Genomic DNA, 19,196 nt, shown 5'->3' with positions numbered 1-19,196 from the left:
AACTGTTACAATGGAAATTCCAGTTTTTATTATTATTATTATTATTAAAGTAGTTTAACCAGACCACCGAGCTGACTTTCAGCTCTCATAGGGCTGGCCCGAAGGATTTGATTAAAATACTAGGTCTAGGCCTGAAGTCAAGCGCTAGGACCCAATTGATCATCCAATACTAAGATGAATGAATTAAAATGAAATTAAAAACTGCACATAGGCACATGCTCTCATACAATAAATACATTTACTCAGACTTACCAGTGGACTTCACAACAATACGGATGTTGGGGGACCAGTCCTCCAGTTCCACGAAACTGGCATAAATTTTGACTATGTAGTGCTAATCGTGGGTACTGTTGCACTGCTGACAGCTTTTGTAGGTGCTATTATGGTATTTGGTCTTCACCCTGGACAGAACAGGCATAGTGACAAAGTGATTGTCCAAAAAGTTGGACCGTCTGACATTTCTGGTCAAAGGGGTGCTGCATTTAGTCGACCGATCTTTCGGTTTACCTCATCTCGTGACGGCGACACGGGTTAGCATTCCATTTGGGCAGCGACGAAGAATTGGGTTTTGACGTAAAAGTGATGTCGTAGTGTGTGGCTGCCTGGATATAGTATTGCAGTTAACAAAATAACTTGTGTAGCAAACCCCCCGTATTCGCATATTTCTCTGTGGAACGTAACTACCCATTATTCGCAGAAAATCTGTCCATTCGCGGTATTTTTCACTGAGAAATATTCGCTAATTACTGTATTTTCATATTTTCATGACTAAATGCATTTTTTGTGACATAACTATTAAAATACTCAGATATAAGCATTTTTAGAGGGTTCTTTTTTTGTGTTTGAACTATCAAAATAGGCAGTTGTAAGTGTTTTTAGAGGGGCTTTAAGTATTCGAGATTTTAACTATTTGCTGGGGTGTGTGTGGTACGCATCCCCCAAGAATACGGGGGTTTATTAAACTTTTGTTGCATGTATTTAAAGCACAAAGTGTTCTGAATTTTTTTTTTATTAATGTCTGTGTTCATACATAATGATTAGGTTTGGTATGCCAACGTCCTGGGTTTATAAATTATCTAATTATCTTTTACAAGAATAAACGTTTCTTTTGATCAGTGTTTGTATACAGTTAAACCAGCAGCGGTCTAGCCAGCAATAATAGTCGCAGCGGTTGAACCAACAACTTTTTGAGTATGATTTTGAAGATGCTATAATTTGAGAACATTCATATCTTATGTGTTCCTTCCATTTTTATTCTCAAGTGGTCTTGTTTCAGTCTCAAACAAAAACAAGTACTGTAATGCGAGCCCCTCTATCCGTCCTTTTGGATGTAGTAAAATGCATGTCCGCCATTTTGATTGTTACTAGTGGTATGCCGGAGCATACAAGGGCATGGCAGAGCAATTACGTAATTAATATTATTTTGGAATATATCTTTATAACTATGATAATGCTAAGAAGAAGTAGCAGTGAGAGAGAGAGAGAGAGAGAGAGAGAGAGATGAGTCTCAGTGTATTGTTTTTGTATCACTTGCTGACACAGCGCTGTCAGAGCCAAGCAAGGAGACACAATGAGGTCACATGACTGTTTGTACAGGAAACCCAATCAATAAGACTGACAGACACTAAACAAGTCAATGAAGGACACCTGTTGAAGAATTAGATTCCAAGAAATCAAAGAAGGCTGTATCTTTATATATATAAATATATATATATATATTATTTAAAATCAAGATACAGCCTCCTTTGATTCCTTGGAATCTAATTCTTCAACAGGTGTCATTAATTCCTTCATTGACTTGTTTAGGGTCTTTCAGTCTTACTGATTGGGTTCCTGTAATGTGTCTACAACTGTCATTCACAATGTTTCTCAATTTTTCACACTACGTTTGTACTGATAGCAGGACATAAGCAGTGGTCCTGTCTGCTCACTGAATAGCAAAGTCTTTTGGCATCATCTCTGCGTCTTGCGATTCTTTGCCCAGCACGTCTCCTCCTCGCTCCAACTTCAACACATTTTCAAAAGGGACAACTTCCAACCTCATCTTCAGGAGACCCAGTTTCCTTTTCATATAATTTTCATCAATGGCTGCTATAATGTTTAGGTCTTTTGATGGAGTTATCATGACCTTTTGTGCTGAAGTTCATCAAAAGCTTTTGATTCACGCATATACAGTAACTAAAGATTTTTTCCCATTTTAAAGGATATACTTCAGACTGGTTAGCTTAAAACAGAATATTGCAGTGCTTTAGTCATTTACAAAGCAAGTCCTGTCTCAACACTTCTGACTGGTTAGCTTAAAACAAAATACAATCATACAGTAGTTTAGTCAGTGCAGTGTGTCCAGAGGGCTACTTCAAGCATTAGGATTTACTAATGCTTTATCATGTTCCTTGCAGAATATTCAACTAGAGAACATACAACAAACATCAAATAAAACTGCACCTAATTGTCATTGTTTCATGAAAAATCAATGTTTTTGCTTCCACTATGCATGACATTTGATGGAAACGTTCAAGCTTACAACTACACATACAAGTGCATATTCATAATGCTGAATAACAAGGTAAGAAAAATTCATGTCACCCAATAACAAAACTAATTCTTAATTTGGAAATCATACAAAAACTACACAGGAACAAGAAAAATGAAGTACACATCAGAAAATGACTTAACCTAGTACTGAACAGTGTTCAGTGAGTACAATTTTATCATTATATAAAGGTCATATAACCATTTCACATCAAACTCACTAACAGTCAAAACATTCTGGGTCTGCCTCGACTTCTAAGGAGGGCTCTCTTCTTTGACGAATAGCAATGATAATTTTTCAGCTTCCACTTTCACAGGATGTTCTACGTACAATACTCAGTCCTAGTGATAATCTGATAAAATTTTCTTCAATTTGGAACACTCTTGAATAAAAGAAATATCACCAGTAAAAAATGCTCTCAACAGCACTGCTATAAGACAGAATCAGAATAACTTCCTTGTAAAAACTAACGAGATTCTAAAAATATAAATATGGTTGTTGCCTTTTATAGTCCCATAGGTTGATGTTTTTTTTATAGATTTTGCAAGTAAGTTCAAAATAATTATCTCTACATCCTGTGCAACTTACTTTGGGGTGCAAAAAATTAACAAATCTGTCAGTGCAACTGAACACTATCTCTGATGAATGACTTTGCTCGTGCATTTTGACACTTGAAAACACTATTTTGGCATTCAGGACCAATGACTGATTTGGAGATTACAAGACAAAAATATAGCATGCAGAGTAAAAGGACGATATCTATCCTCCATGAGTTCTCACATGTCATGAATCTAGAGGAAAAAAACTGTTTTAACACTGTATGAAGGAATGACATCTTTCTTCCAAGCTAACACATTCATTCTAAGATGGACCTAATGAAAAAACTTCTTGGGAACCAAGTGTGCATAAACAGTATATGACTTCTTTCTAGTATGAGTTTTCACACTTTTTGAGACACCTTGATTAAAAATATCACCTTTGGCATTCACGGGAATTGACAGGCTTCTCTCCAATATGGGTTCTCTTAAGGTTTTTCAGAGCAATGGAATATTAAAATCCTTTTGGCATTCAATAAATTTAATTTCCCTCTAAATATTATGAACTTTCATGAGTAATCTCAAAGTACTTGAAACTGTCTAACATTTTTTACATTAGGATTGGAGATTGTCCTCTCTCTACAATGATTTCCAATGTGTACCTTGAGAATTTCCAAGTTAGAAAAACTATTTGGACAAAGATTAAGTATACAGTTTCTGTCTGGTGTGAATTCTCACGTGTTTTGAGATGACTTTCACGAGAAAAACTTCCTTGACATACAGAGCGAGTGAATGGCTTCTATCTAGTATGAGTTCTCATGTGTGTTTTGAGATTACTTTGACGGGAAAAATTTCTTTGACACATAAAGCAAGTATATGGTTTCTCTCCTGTATGAGTTCTCATGTGTCTTGTGAGACTACTTGCTTCAGAAAAACTTCTTTGACATACTGAACAAGTATATGGTTTCTCTCCTGTATGAATTCTCATGTGTGTTTTGAGATAACTTTCACTAGTAAAACTTCCTTGACATACAGAGCAAGTATATGGTTTCTCTCCTGTATGGATTCTCATATGGGTTTTGAGATGACTATTTTGAGAAAAACTTCTTTGACATATTGAACAAGTATATGGTTTCTCACCTGTATGAGTTCTCATGTGTATTTTGAGATAACTTTCAGAAGAAAAACTTCTTAGACATAAAGAGCAAGTATATGGTTTCTCTCTTGTATGAGTTCTCATGTGATATTTGAGAGCACTTAAATGATAATAACCTCTTTGACATACAGAGCAAGTGAATGGTTTCTCTCCTGTGTGAGTTCTCATGTGTGTTTTGAGATGACTTGATAATGAAAAACTTTTTTGACATACAGAGCAACTATAAGGTTTCTCCCCTGTATGAGTACTCATGTGGGATTTCAGGTCGCACATCTGTGAAAATGTCTTTTGGCATTCAGCACAAGTTATTCGCTTCCTTGCTGTGTTGCGTCTCTTTGAAAAGACTTCCAATTTTTTGTAATTACTTTTGTCAGTCTCACTACACAAATTATCACTAGGTAATATTCCACATGATACAAATGGTATGCAAGAATCCTCTGCTCTATCCAAATGGCTATTGTCTCCTGCAATTATTTTCTTTTCACTTTCTTCATAACAGTTTGGAGAGTTGACGTCATACTTAATAGAGTCGACGTCATACTTTATAGACTGAGACGAACAGTTCACATCAGTTTCACTATGGTGAAAATATTTTGGTTCTGCCTCGACCTCTAAGAAGTTATCTTCAAACAAAGAGCCTTCATCTGTGTTTTCAGCAAGATCCTCCTCTAAATTATCCTTCTCTTCTTTGATTAATGACATTGCTACCGGATGTCCTTTGCACAAAACTCAATCCTACTTGGGATCTGATGAAATTTTCCTCTGTTGGGAATACTCTGAAATAAAATAAAAAATCTTAGAAAAACATGTTCTGAATAGCACTATTGATAAACACAGAATGAGAAATGACATTTTTATGATATAATAAAGTTTTATATATACTTACAAAGTAATTACATTGCAAATAATTTCAGTTGCTCAGCAGTTAAAATTTTGAAATTCACGGATCATGCTATTTTGTTTTGGGTTAGGTGACTCACCCGCCCACTTTCTGGGAAAGAGAGGAACAACTAGCAAATGGGCTTCAAATTGTTTATGCCCTTATATTCATGTGTGGGGAGGATGGCTTAAATCAGAATACAATCATACAGTAGTTTAGTCAAACTGTGTGTCCAGAGGGCTACTTCAAGCATTAGGATTTATATAATGCTTTATCAATGTTCTTTTGAGAATATTCAACTAGAGAAATATAACAAATTACATCAAATAAAACTGCACATATCTGTCACTGTTTAATGAAAAAATCAATCTTTTTGCTTCCACTATGCATGACATTTGATGGAAACATTCAAGCTTACAACTACACATACAAGTGAATATGCATAATGCTGAATAACAAGGAAGAAAAAAATCATGTCACCAAAGAATAACAAAACTAATTCTTAATTTGGAAAACATACAAAAACTACACAGGAACAAGAAAAATGAAGTAACATCAGAAAATGACTTAACCTAGTACTGAACAGTGTTCAGTGAGTACAATTTACCCATTATATAAGGTCATATAACCATTTCACATCAAACTCACTAACAGTCAAAACATTCTGGTTCTGCCTCAAAATTCTAAGGTGGGCTCTCTTCTTTGAAGAATAGCAATGATAATTTTTCAGCTTCCACTTTCACAGGATGTTCTAACACAATACTCAGTCCTAGTGATAATCTGATAAAATTTTCTTCAATTTGGAACACTCTTGAATAAAAAAAATATCACCAGTAAAAAATGCTCTCAACAGCACTGTCTATAAGACAGAATCAGAATAACTTCCTTGTAAAAACTAACGAGATTCTAAAAATATAAATATGGTTGTTGCCTTTTATAGTCCCATAGGTTGATGTTTTTATTATAGATTTTGCAAGTAAGTTCAAAATAATTATCTCTACATCCTGTGCAACTTACTTTGGGGTGCAAAAAATTAACAAATCTGTCAGTTCTTCAACTGAACACTATCTCTGATGAATGACTTTGCTAGTGAATTTTGACACTGGCCACTATTTTGGCATTCAGGACCAATGACTGATTTGGAGATTACAAGACAAAAATATAGCATGCAGAGTAAAAGGAGCCCATCTATCCTCCATGAGTTCTCACATGTCATGAATCTAGAGGAAAAACACTGTTTTAACACTGTATGAAAGAATGACATCTTTCTTCCAAGCTAACACATTCATTCTAAGATGGACCTAATGAAAAAAAACTTGGGAACCAAGTGTCTCATATACAGTATGACTTCTTTCTAGTATGAGTTTTCACACTTTTTTGAGACACCTTGATTAAAAATACCACCTTTGGCATTCACGAATTGATGGCTTCTCTCCAAATGGGTTCTCTTAAGGTTTTTCAGAGCAATGGAATATTAAAATCCTTTTGGCATTCAGTACATTTTATTTCCTCTAAATATTATGAATTTTCATATAGCAATCTCAAAGTACTTGAAACTGTCTAACATTTTTACACTTGGATTGGGACTTGTCCTCTCTCTACAATGATTTCAATGTGTACCTTGAGAATTTCAAGTTAATCTGGACAAAGATTAAGTATAGTTTCTGTCTGGTGTGAATTCTCACGTTTTGAGATGACTTTCAAAGAAAAACTTCCTTGACATACAGAGCCTGTCAGTGAATGGTTTCTATCTAGTATGAGTTCTCATGTGTGTTTTGAGATTACTTTGGGGTAAAATTTCTTTGACACATAAATACTCAAGTATATGGTTTCTCTCCTGTATGAGTTCTCATGTGTCTTGTGAGACTACTTGCTTCAGAAAAACTTCTTTGACATACTGAACAAGTATATGGTTTCTCTCCTGTATGAATTCTCATGTGTGTTTTGAGATAACTTTCACTAGTAAAACTTCCTTGACATACAGAAGCAAGTATATCTGTTTCTCTCACTGTATGGATTCTCATGGTTTTGAGATGACTTTTTGAGAAAAACTTCTTTGACATATTGAACAAGTATATGGTTTCTCACCTGAATGAGTTCTCATGTGTATTTTGAGATAACTTTCAGAAGAAAAACTTGATCCAGACATTTTGTGGGAGCAAGTATATGGTTTCTCTCTTGTATGAGTTCTCATGTGTGCTTTGAGATTACTTAAATGATACTAACCTCTTTGACATACAGAGCAAGTATGTGATTTCTCTCCAAAGATGAGTTCTCATGTGTCTTTTGAGATGACTTGATAATGAAAAACTTTTTGACATACAGAGCAACTATAAAGTTTCTCCTGTATGAGTACTCATGTGGGATTTCAGGTCACACATCTGTGAAAATGTCTTTTGGCATTCAGCACAAGTTATTCGCTTCCTTGCTGTGTTATATGTTTCTTTGAAAATACTTCCAATTTTTGTAATTACTTTTGTCAGTCTCACTAGACAAATTATCACTAGTTATTCCACAGAAGAGCTCCCCAATCTAGAAGAATCCTCTGCTCTATCCAAATGGCTATTGTCTCCTGCAATAATTTTCTTTTCACTTTCTTCATAACAGTTTGGAGAGTCGCAGGTCATACTTTATAGACTGAGATGAACAGTTCACATCAATTTCACTATGGTAAAAATATTTTGGTTCTGCTTTGACCTCTAAGAAGTTATCTTCAAACAAAGAGCCTTCATCTGTGTTTTCAGCAAGATCCTCCTCTAAATTATCCTTCTCTTCTTTGATTAATGACATTGCTACCGGATGTCCTTTGCACAAAACTCAATCCTACTTGGGACCTGATGAAATTTTCCTCTGTCGGGAATACTCTGAAATAAAATAAAGAAATCTGAGAAAAACATGTTCTGAATACCACTGTTGATAAACACAGAATGAGAAATGACATTTTTATGATATAATAAAGTTTTATATATACTTACCCCAGTAATTACATTGCCAATAGTTTCAGTTGCTCAGCAGCTAAAATTTGAAATTCACGGATCATGCTATTTTGTTTTGGGTTAGGTGAGATCTTGACCCACTTTCAAAAAGAGAGCAACTAGCAAATGGGCTTCAAATTGTTTATGCCATTATATTCATGTGCCCTAAACAGGGCGGGGCTCGATCGTGTAATTACTTGGTAAGTATATTTAAAACTTTCATAAACATGTCATTTTTATATAAGTAACTTAAATGGTAATGAATTTGAGATTGCTAGCATTAAAATAATGCTTGTTGATTCCTTACCTGATAAGCGAGCCGCTGCAGGAAGGTACTGCCTCTGGATGGCGGTCGTTTCATTGCATAGTGGTGCGGCGGTATAGCCGAGTCGCCTACTATTTCAGTGGGTGCCTTGCAGCAAAGGACAATTCCGATTGCTTCACAAAGATAAAAATAGTTGCTCCTGCCCTGGGTGCAGTGCAAAATAAAGTTAAGTATACCTTAGTTTTACCAGACCACTGAGCTGATTAAACAACCAGATAGAACATAGTCACAAAACCACAAAAATAAAAATAACCACTACCCAGCCACAAAAGAACTGGAGGGTACTCCACCCACATTGCATCCCCAGGCTCCCTCAAAAATTCAACATACTTGTTTCAAGGCGGAGACTGATAGGAAGCGGTTGCTTCCGACACTTCCTTACCCAACACCAGACCAGCCACTGAAATCGGACCCGATATACTGCAGTTAAACACTGACTGACACTTCCAAAAAGTGGCTTACAGTATGGAAGGGAGAGAGAAATTACGCTTGAAAGCTAAGGAAGTTGCTACTGCTCTGATTTCATGTGCATTCACTCTAAACAAGGAAAAAACCATCTCCAATCAAGGAATGAGCTTCCCAAGTGAGATTTCTGAGGAAGAATGCCAGGCCATTCTTCGACGGTGGGCGGTACACATAATTCTTTCTTCCTCATCCAGGCCAACAACCTCTGACAAGCTTTTAATAGCGAAAGAACATGGCCACGGTTTGGACAAAGATTCACTTTTGGCCAGAAATCCCAGGGAAAAGGAGCAAACAGCATTCCCTTGAGAGAAGCCCACTCTTCTGTCAATTGCATGGATCTCACTGTCCTGTTTGGCTTTCGCCAAGGCTACTAAAAACAGTCTTCCTAGTTAAATTAAACCTCTTAAAGAGACTGAGCGTAATGGCTCAAAACAGGGGCCGGACAACCATTTAAGGACCATCTCTAAATTCCCAGGAACTACTGTTACCTCTTTCTGTTTTGTGGTATCAAATGATTTGATAAGGTCTGACAAACCGTGATTAGAAGAGAGATCTAACCCTCTGTGCCGGAAAACCAAGCCTAAGATGGCCCTGTATCCTTTGATCATAACCGAAGAAAGGCCTCTATCAGTTTTCAAGTATAGCAGGAAATCTGCTATAGCTGTCACAGATGTCTGAGAAGAGGACACTCTGTGGGACTTGCACCAAGTTCAAAATATTGCCCACTTAGCTTGATATAATCTGTCAGAGGATTCGCGTCTGCATTTGGCAATAGCTTGCGAGGCTGATTTCGAAAAACCCTCTTTCAAAGGAGTTCCCTGATCGTTTGTAGCCTGTCAGGGCCAGAGTAGACAACCCCTGATGAAACCGCCAAAAGTGGGGTTGTTTGAGTAGATGATGTTTTTGGGGTAGCAGTCTTGGGAAATCCAATAGATATTCAAGAAGGTCCAGAAACCACTCCTTCATTGGCTGAAATGGGGCTACTAGGATCATTGAGACATTCTGATGTAGCTGGAATTTGTTCAACACCTGTCTTACCATACTGAGAGGTGGCAAAGCATAGAGGAGCTTGTTGGACCAGTCCTGAAGCATGTCATCTGTTGCCCACGTTAACAGATCTGGTACTGGTGAGCAAAACAGAGGAAGTCAATGGTTTCTGGAAGTGGCAAAGAGGTCTAGAATTGGTGTCCCCTGCAGTTTCCATAAATCTCAGCACACATCATGATCCAAAGTCCATTTTGTGGGAAGTACCTGCTTCTGGCGACTCTATCGTCCGCTAGAACGTTCAACTTCCCTTTGATAAACCGAGTCAGAAGAGATGTCCAGTTTCGATCTGTCCAAAGATGAAGCTCCCTTACTATCTCGTAAAGGGAGAAGGAGTGTGTTCCCCCTTGATTCTTCATATAGGACAGGGCAGTTGTGCTGTCCGAATGGACCACCACTGTCTTCCCATAAACTTCCATGCTGAAAAACTGAAGCCCCAGGTGTACTGCTTTCAGTTCTTTGGCATTTATATGCCATTCTCTCTGTTCCAGGGACCATGTCCCAGAAAATTCCTTGTTCCCAAGAAGAGCTCCCCAACCTAGATGCGACGCATCAGAGTAAAAGTCTAGGTTAGGGGTCTAGGGAATAAGAGACTTCCCTTCCACTAGTCTTCCTTCTACCTCCACCAGAGCAGGTCTTCCTTGATCTCGGGGGAGATGTGGAATTTGAAGGTGTCTGGAAAAATATTCCTGTCCCAGCTGACCCTTAAGTAAAATTGCAGAGGTCTCATGTGAAGTCTGCCTAGGTGGATGAACTGCTCCATGGACCTCCCTAACATTACCAGAAGACTCATCCACTTTCTTTAGGGGAGCATGAAATGATTGAGAATCGGGAACATGTTTCCTGTCTTCAGACAAGACTCCACTCTTTTCGGGAAGGAGAAGCCCGAGAACTCTGTGAGTTGATCATCATCCCTAAATAGAGAAACTGTTGAGCAGGAATCAGCAGGGACTTCTGAAAGTTGATTATCAGCCCCAGATATTGAGCTAAGGCGAGAGTTTGTTGAAGGTCCTCCGAATGCTTCTCCCTCAATTGGGCTCAAAGGAGCCAATCATTGAGGTATAGGGAGATCTTGATACCCATCAAATGGAGCCATTTGGCAAGGGGAGTGAGAACTCTGGTTAACACCTGTGGTGCTGTCAAGAGCCCGAAACAGGGCACAGTACTGAAAGATTTTGTTCCCGTAGGCAAACCTTAGATACTTCCTTGATTCCTGGTGTATTGGAATATGAAAATATGCATCCTGCATGTCTATTGATGTCATCCACTCTCCCTGGCAAATGGATGACAAGACGGTACAGTTTGTCTCCATTCTGAACTTTGTCTTCTGAACGAAGACGTTAAGGATGCTGATGTCTAAAACGGGTCTCCAGCCTCCTGACGCCTTTGGCGCCACAAAGAGACCATTGTAAAACCCTGGGGAATTCACGTTTTCTACCGCCTCTATCGCCCCCCTTCCAGAGGAGGGATAAGACTTCCTCCGAGAGGATTAAAAATTTCCTTCGGAGTATGCCGTCAATATTACTGGAGAGCTGACTAAGGGAGGCTTTCATTGGAAGGGAATGGAGTATCCTTCCTTGAGAACATTGACTATCCAAGGCTCAGCCCCTTTCTTCCTCCATCTCTCCCAGAAGAGAAGAAGAATACTGGCTCCTACTGGTGTTCAGAGGGGAACGTTCTCAAAAATCTTGTGAGCATTTGGGAAGATGACTTCTTGGTGGCTCTTGACATCAAATCTGTTACCAGAGCGAGATCTGGAATTGACCTTTGTCTGTTACTCCGAAAGGGGCAGGTGTCACTGCAACCAAAACAGCCCTAGGGGAAGCGAATTTCGACATCTCCTTAGGGCTGCTGAAGACTGCTGAAAGATCCTGCAATGCTCTTCTTCTGCAGGTTAGACGAAAAAAAGTTCCAAAGTGTCAATTTCATGTTTTACAAATGAAGATGGTCTCTTTTTTGAAAACAAAAATGCAGACTTTTAGATGGAGGAGTTACCCCCTTATTTGCATGAACACCACAGATCCCTCTTTTTAAGAACCCCCATGGTATAAAGGGAAGCCAATTCCTAAGAACGATCTCTGATCCCTTTATCTCAGCATGACAGCACCCCTAACCAGTCAGAGGAACTATCTTCTGGTACAGTCACGCAGTCTTTAATCTTATGGGCTAGATTGCCCACACCCAATCCATAAAACTAACCACCTCAAAAACCTCAAAAAGGTTTTTGAGATGGTGAGAAAGTTCTCAAGAACTAAACATGATCTTTGCTCAAGAAAAAGCCAATCTCTGTGAAGAATTGATTAACCCAGAGAAGTCCCCCTGGGAGGATGCAAAGACTCCCAGGGAAGGAGCTTCCCCTGTGACATACGAAAGATGCCTCTTGGTCAGCCTAGACGGAGGAAAACTAAAGATGGAACGACCTTGCTCCCTCTTCTCCGAGAGCCATCCGTCGACATCACTCAGTGCTTTCTTCTCTGAAGAAGAAAGCACTAACTGATAAAAGCTTAGAAGAGTCTGAGTGACTGCACCTCCATCAGTATGAATTTTCAGGAGAGGAAGGAGCTGCAAGAGAGAAACTTCGGAAGGTAGCTAACAGGTACCTTAGAACAAGTGAATGGCTAAGCAGAAGGATTAGTGTCTTGTACAAGTTTTGAGACCTCTTCATCGTCAGAAGACACAGGCGACAAAGCCAAATCTATGGACTGGGGAATCGAAGGAGCCTTTTTCAGAAAGTTCAAAATGCTGTCCAACTTGACCTGGATAGGTCCACTGTAGAAGGCAACTGCGTACTAACCGAAGGCTGAAGCAGGTTAGACCGAAATGCAGGAGAACCATCAATGCCTGCTTGTGTTGCAACATGAACAGAGGCAAGAGAAGCATCAACAGCAGTAGAGATGCTCGGCTGAGCATGGTGAGACAAGGTGCCGATGGGCACTCCTGTAAGATTGGGCCTCAGGAGACATTTTCAGGTCAAAAGCGGGAAAAACTACCTCTATACTGAGCAAGAAGACGGGCTTCGGAAGCTGAATAAAGTCCGGGCACTAATAGGAGCTTATACGCCTTCGGGCATTCAGGTGATGTCTGGCGTTCGACAACAATGGGGGCTTCCGTAACTACAGGGTGCTCGGGGGCCAAGGCAGATTCAGACACTGGAGGATACTGTAAGTGAAGCTGAGCGTTTGTGAGACGAAGATCATTAGACGTCACATTCTCACTTTCCACAGCAGGAGGAACATTAGAAAAATGCTCCGGGTTGTCCCAACCACTACATGAAGGACGGGGACACTCCAGTGCATCCTTAGACTTCTTGCAAGGAACAGGAGAAGAGTTCGAGGCACCACTGCACGTCTTTTCAGAGGACCGTGACTCATCTACAAAGCCCCATTGGGCTTAGAAGAATCCTCCGAACTAGAAGAAAGACAATGAACATCCAAGAAAGGCCTTTCCAGTGGCGTTTGGCTGCAGTCTGGGATTTAGTCAACAGGTTCAACCGGGGCAGTTGCCGAGGACAGACCCCAAACCTCCCTCAGGCTACCAGTTTGACTCCTCCCAGCTTTGCCAGGACCTATGTCACTGACCTTTGCCACCTCGGAGAATTTACGGTGCCACCAGGGCTCTGAATCCACCTCCTCCATGGATTTAACGAAGAATCATTTCCACAACCTTTGTTTTGATCTTTAACTCGAGGTTGGTCTTGGGGTTGGGCTCAGAAGCGAGAGCCAGGTAAAGGAGAGGGTTGCACAAGTGAGGAGTTGGCAATGGGATTAACAGAAATCACAGGAACTACCGAGAATCCTGGCTAGCTAAAGATTTGCTGGTCTGCCTAGCAGTAGTTTTATTTTTCTTATCCCTAGCCATTTTATTCAAATGTGATTTTAGAGTCTTCCATTTTTTCAAGTCCTGATCAACACATTCATTACATCTTAATTCCTCTAAACAAACTTTTCTCCTACAGCCTGTGCAGATCATATGAGTCACAAGAATCCTTGGTTAAGTGATTATTGCAGCCTTTCCTGCAAAAAGAATCCTTGGTTAAGTGATTATTGCAGCCTTTGCTGCAATACCTAAAGCTAGAAGAACTTGAATTTGACATTACGTAAACCAAGTCAGCTACAGTAGTCAAAATCAGTATAATCAATTCAATTAGTCACAGTTCCTAACTCTATCTAAATGTGCTATAATGGCTACCAAGACAGAATACTTCACCGAACAATGAAATACAACGGGAAAAGACGAATTCCAAAAATCCATAAGCAGCTGCTGAAAACTGGTGTACAGCCATCAGAAAAAATTGAAGCCCATTTGCTAGTTGTTCCTCTCTTTCCCCGAAAGTGGGCAGGGTGTCACCTAACCAAAACAAAATAGTGCGACCCGTGAATTTCAAAATTTTAGCTGCTGAGCGAATGAAACTATTAGCAATGTAATTACTTGGTAAGTTACTTATAAAAAAGTTCAAAATAATTTCATGTTTTACAGTACAGTATGTTCTTTTTTTGACTCTAAAATAAGCATCACAATGCAATGATCATTTGGACACAATTTGTCTCAAAAGAAATACAACAGCCTTGGATTCTGTTTGGAATCAACAAACTTATTCAGGCCAGAGTTGGCTGACAATTCAACCAGCTTCTGCTTTACCCACAAATTCACGACTTACTCTAATTCTGACAATCAAAAGAACAGCATCTTTCCTACATGAGTTGGGATTATTATAAATCTATTTACAGAAGAATGGTTTTTTTCTTATACGAATCGCATGTGCATTTTGAGGTGGCTCTAATGAAAAGGCTACTTGGAAACCCAGTGCATACAAACCATTTCTATCTAGTATGAGTTTTCATGTACCTTTTGAGAACATGGTATAGAGAAAAATTCCTTCTCTCCAGTATGGGTTCTCACATGTAATTTGAGAGGAGAGGAATGATAAAAACCTTTTTGACAATCAGTGCAAGTGAAAGGCCAGTCCCTCTAGTATGAATTTTCATGTGTAATTTCAGGCTATTCAAACATATTAACATTTTGGACTTTCAGAACAAGTGAATGGCTTCTCTCCAGTATGATTTCTGATGTGTGTTTTGAGACTTTCAGAATGAGAAAAACTACTTGGACATAAAGAGCAAAAGAATGGTTTCTCTCCTGTATGCGTTCTCATGTGGATTCAGAAATGTCTTGACAGGGTAGAGCTTCTTTGACATATGAGACAAGTAAATGGTTTCTCTCCTGTTCTCACATACATTTTCAGAATATTGGAGCAAGAAAAACTACTTTGACATACAGAGCAAGTGAATGATTTCTCTCCTGTACGAGTTCTCATGTGGATTGAGAGATGTCTTGAAAGGGTAAAGCTTCTTTGACATACGAGACAAATTAATGGTTTCTCTCCTGTAAGATTTCTCATATGCATTTTCAGATTATTGGAGCAGGAAAAACTACCTTGACATACTGAGCAAGTGAATGGCTTCTCTCCAATAGAAATTCTCATGCCAGTGTTGAGATGATTTAAGTGAGTTAAAGTACTGGGCGCTCGACTACTGGAGGAAGTTTTGATACTGCTGGCCATTCGGACTCTGAACAACGATCCTTGGCAGACGATGAACACCTACAAGATGCCTGGTGCTTCGGTGCTGAAAACCAATCCTCAGCCGAGATATTATCAGAAAACCATTCCGGGCAGTCCTAGTGACTACAAGAAGGGCGCTTGGGATCCTTACTCCTCTTGCAAGGAACAGGAGAAGAGTTCGAGGCACCCACTGCACGCCTTTTCAACAGCCGTGACTTGCCCGAAGAACGCCACCGACTCCTTGGGCTTATTTCCTCAGAACTAGAAGACATAGCATGAACATCCACTTTAAGGCCTTTCCAATGGCCTTTGGTTGCAGTCTGGGATGTGTCAGCAGACTGAACAGAGGGGGCAACTGCTCGGGAGCAGACCCCAATGACCTCCCTTACACTACCAGTTTGACTCCTCCCACGTGCTGGGGAGTATGCCAGGGACCTTGGCCTAGGAGAATCGGCAGGCCGAACAGCCACCTCGCCCACGAAAACTTTACTCGCACTGGATGCCACCAGGTGCTCTGAATCACCTTTACTATCCATCAGAACTTTAACCGAAGAGGCTAACGGAGCGACTGATTCCACAATAAATTCAAATGTTTTGTAAATTTGTGACTCAAGACCAGCCATGGTGTTGGGATCAGAAACGTGAGAGCTGGGCAAAGAAGTTTGAACAGGTAGAGGAGATGGGACAGGGTTTACAGAAATTAAAGGAATATCCATGTCTGATCTAGCAGACGAATCCTGACTAGCTAGTTTACTAGCCTTCCTGGCAGTTGCTTTCCTTATTTTGTCCCTAGCAAGTTTCTTCACATGAGAATCTAATGTCTTCCACTTTTTTACGTCCCAGTCGTTACACTCTGCACATCTCAAGTCAACCGCACAAATTTGTCTTCTACATACAGTACACATCGTATGAGAATCATATAATTCCTTAGTCAGATGAGTATTGCAGCCTTTGCTGCAATTACCTAAAGCTAAAAGCACTAGTGTCAGACATTATGGAAAAGTCAAATAAGTCCAAAAAAAAACGTGAATAAAGTTGTGTGATCCAATGATCAGGCTTTGCCTATCACAAACTAATAAAAGCTGTGAGGCTTGCAAAGAAATACTTCACCAATTGATGAAGAAATATCAACCAGGAAAGTACGAATTCCAAACTCAAGCTGCTGCCAACCACGGCACTTCAACCATCAGCTGGCAGAAACAAATCGAGTTCTTTTGCTGGGAATGTGTTCTCTCTTTCCACCTGAAAGTGGGAATGTGGATCACCTACCCCTGAAACATACGAATGGGAACCGAGAATTTCTAAATTTTAAGCTGCTGATATGGAAACTAATAGCTATGTAATTACTTGGTAAGTTACTTTTATAAAAATGCACGTCTTGATTTATCTTTCGATCCCAACTGATTCTTGGCAAGAACTGCAGAGACCTCATATGCAGCTTTCCCAGCTTCACAAACTGTGTGATCGATGCTAGAGTGCCCAGGAGACTCATCCATTGAGTGGCTGAGCATGTCTGTAGGGAAAGGAAGAGACTGACTTTCTTCAGGTAGTTCTCTACTCTTCTGGAGGATGGAGAAGCCTGAATTCTGAGAATTGATCTTCATCCTTCATCCCCAAATAACGGATCTGTTGAGAAGGAATCACTTGGGATTTTTGAAGGTTCAACAGTAAACCTAGATCCTGTGTCAATAGCAAAGTCCTTTGAAGGTCCTCCACGCACCTCTCTCTCATGGGCGAACGAATCAACCAGTTGCCCAGTATATGGAAATATTTACTCCCAGCAGATGAAGCCAATTGGCTAAAGGGGGCTATTACTCGTGTAAAGACCTGTGGTGCTGCTGAAAGGCCGAAACATAACACTCGAAACTGTAACACTTGATTCTCAAAAACAAATCTCAGATACTTCTTGAGTCCTGCTGAATGGGAATGTGGAGTCCTGCTGATTGGGAATGTCTCCTGCTGATTGGGAATGTGAAGTAAGCGTCTCTTGAGTCCTGCTGAATGGGAATGTGGAAGTAAGCGTCTCTTGAGTCCTGCTGAATGGGAATGTGGAAGTAAGCGTCTCTTGAGTCCTGCTGAATGGGAATGTGGAAGTAAGCGTCTCTTGAGTCCTGCTGAATGGGAATGTGGAAGTAAGCATCTCTTGAGTCCTGCTGATTGGGAATGTGGAAGTAAGCGTCTCTGATATCGAGAGAGCTCACCCTGTCCCCTCGATGAATGGATGATAGGATGGACTGAACTGTTTCCATGTGAAACTTTGTTTTCGTTACGTAGAAGTTCAGTGCACTCACGTTGAGTACTGGCCTCCATCCTCCCGTGGCTTTGGGTACTACAAAAATCCTGTTGTAAAATCCCTCGGACTATATTCTCCACTACTTCTATCGCTTTCTTCTTGAGGAGTGACGACACTTCTTCAAGAAGGCTAAATACCTCCTTGATCCTGCGGAATAGGCTGTCAATTTGACGGGAGTGCTGGACAAGGGAAGCTTCTCTTTGAAGGGGGTGGAATACCCTTCCCTTAAAACTTTGATCACCCACTCATCTGCCCCTTTCAATCTCCAACTCTTCCAAAAAAGCTGGAGTCTGGCCCCATGGGGCACTTGAAGGACTGAGTTCTCATTTACGAGTTGCATGTTTGGAAGAGGGTCTCTTGACCGCACACAAGGCGAAATGTACAATTGCTTGTGGTCTTGACTGCGATCTCTGCCTGCCGCCTCGAAAGGGGTGAGGCTAAAGAGATGACGACTTGGTAGGGGCGGTGGTCCACTCTCTTGGACGCCTTGTGGATTGAGTAAGCAGGTCCTGAGTCGATTTCTTGTGAAGGTGAGAGGCAACTCCCTCCACTGTTGCTTGTTGGAAGAGATGCATATTATCCAATATTATCCAAGGGCAAAAAGAGAAGTGCTGATTTATTTCTAAAAGTCGCCCTAAGATGCAAAGGAGACCAAGAGCTCTCTCTTTTTCAGGATCCCCATGGCATTAAGGGAAGGTACCTCCACTGAACCATCTCTGACCGCCTTATCTGCACAAGAGAGAGCACTATGCCGATCAGCCGCAATATCTTGAGGAAGATCCGAGTCTCTTATCTTCTTTGATAAGGCCCCTATGGACCAATCCAAAAAACTATGGACCTCAAATACTTTGAACAGGTTTTTCAGTAAATGGTCCATCCCCACAATGCAGAGAACACAGTCTTTGCCGAAACAAAAGCCGACCTACAGGTCGAATCAATGAGCACGGAGAAGTCCCCCTGGGAGGGGGCAGCCACTCCCAAAGAGGGAGCTTCTCCAGTAGCTTATGGCCAACATCTAGCCGAGAGACGAGACGGCAGAATACTAAAATACGCTTTGTCTTGACACCCTTTTTCTGAAAGCCAGTTATCCACTTCCCCCATAGCTTTCTTGGACGAGGATGATAAAACCACTTTTGGAAGTCTACAGTAGATAAATCACCAGGCAGGTCACTCATCGTAAATGAGGAAGCCAGAGAAGAGGGAGCTGCTGATGCCAAGAAATCTGGAAAATTGTCTAACAAATAATTCAGCACGGCAGCATAAGCAGATGGGGTAAATTCCTGTCCTAAATCTTCCTCTTCCGATGAGATCGGGAACAGTGAAGGATCTTCGGGCGCTACTGTAGACGAAGAGGTAGACTTCTTAAGAATACCCAAAATATTATCCAACTGCTTCTGAAGTGTACCTAGGAAGGGTCCAGACCAGGAGT

At 40.4% G+C, this 19,196-nt stretch overlaps 1 protein-coding gene across 2 annotated transcripts in view; it reads right to left on the bottom strand.

Moving 5' to 3' along the window:
• Window positions 1-2,449: 2,449 nt before the first annotated feature.
• LOC136838236 (zinc finger protein 436-like) overlaps window positions 2,450-19,196 on the bottom strand; it is a 93,996-nt gene continuing 77,249 nt past the window's right edge. For both annotated transcript variants that reach the window (XM_067103099.1, XM_067103097.1), the window contains exon 2: window positions 2,450-5,001. In XM_067103099.1, coding sequence (XP_066959200.1) covers window positions 3,869-4,927 — 1,059 coding nt within the window. In that variant the 5' untranslated portion in view covers window positions 4,928-5,001 and the 3' untranslated portion in view covers window positions 2,450-3,868. The remainder of the gene's footprint in view (window positions 5,002-19,196) is intronic.

Source organism: Macrobrachium rosenbergii, unplaced genomic scaffold, assembly GCF_040412425.1.
Source record: "Macrobrachium rosenbergii isolate ZJJX-2024 unplaced genomic scaffold, ASM4041242v1 282, whole genome shotgun sequence".
Taxonomy (NCBI): domain Eukaryota; kingdom Metazoa; phylum Arthropoda; class Malacostraca; order Decapoda; family Palaemonidae; genus Macrobrachium; species Macrobrachium rosenbergii.
Note: the sequence above shows the minus strand (reverse complement) of the source record. Positions and strands in the feature narration are given on the sequence as shown.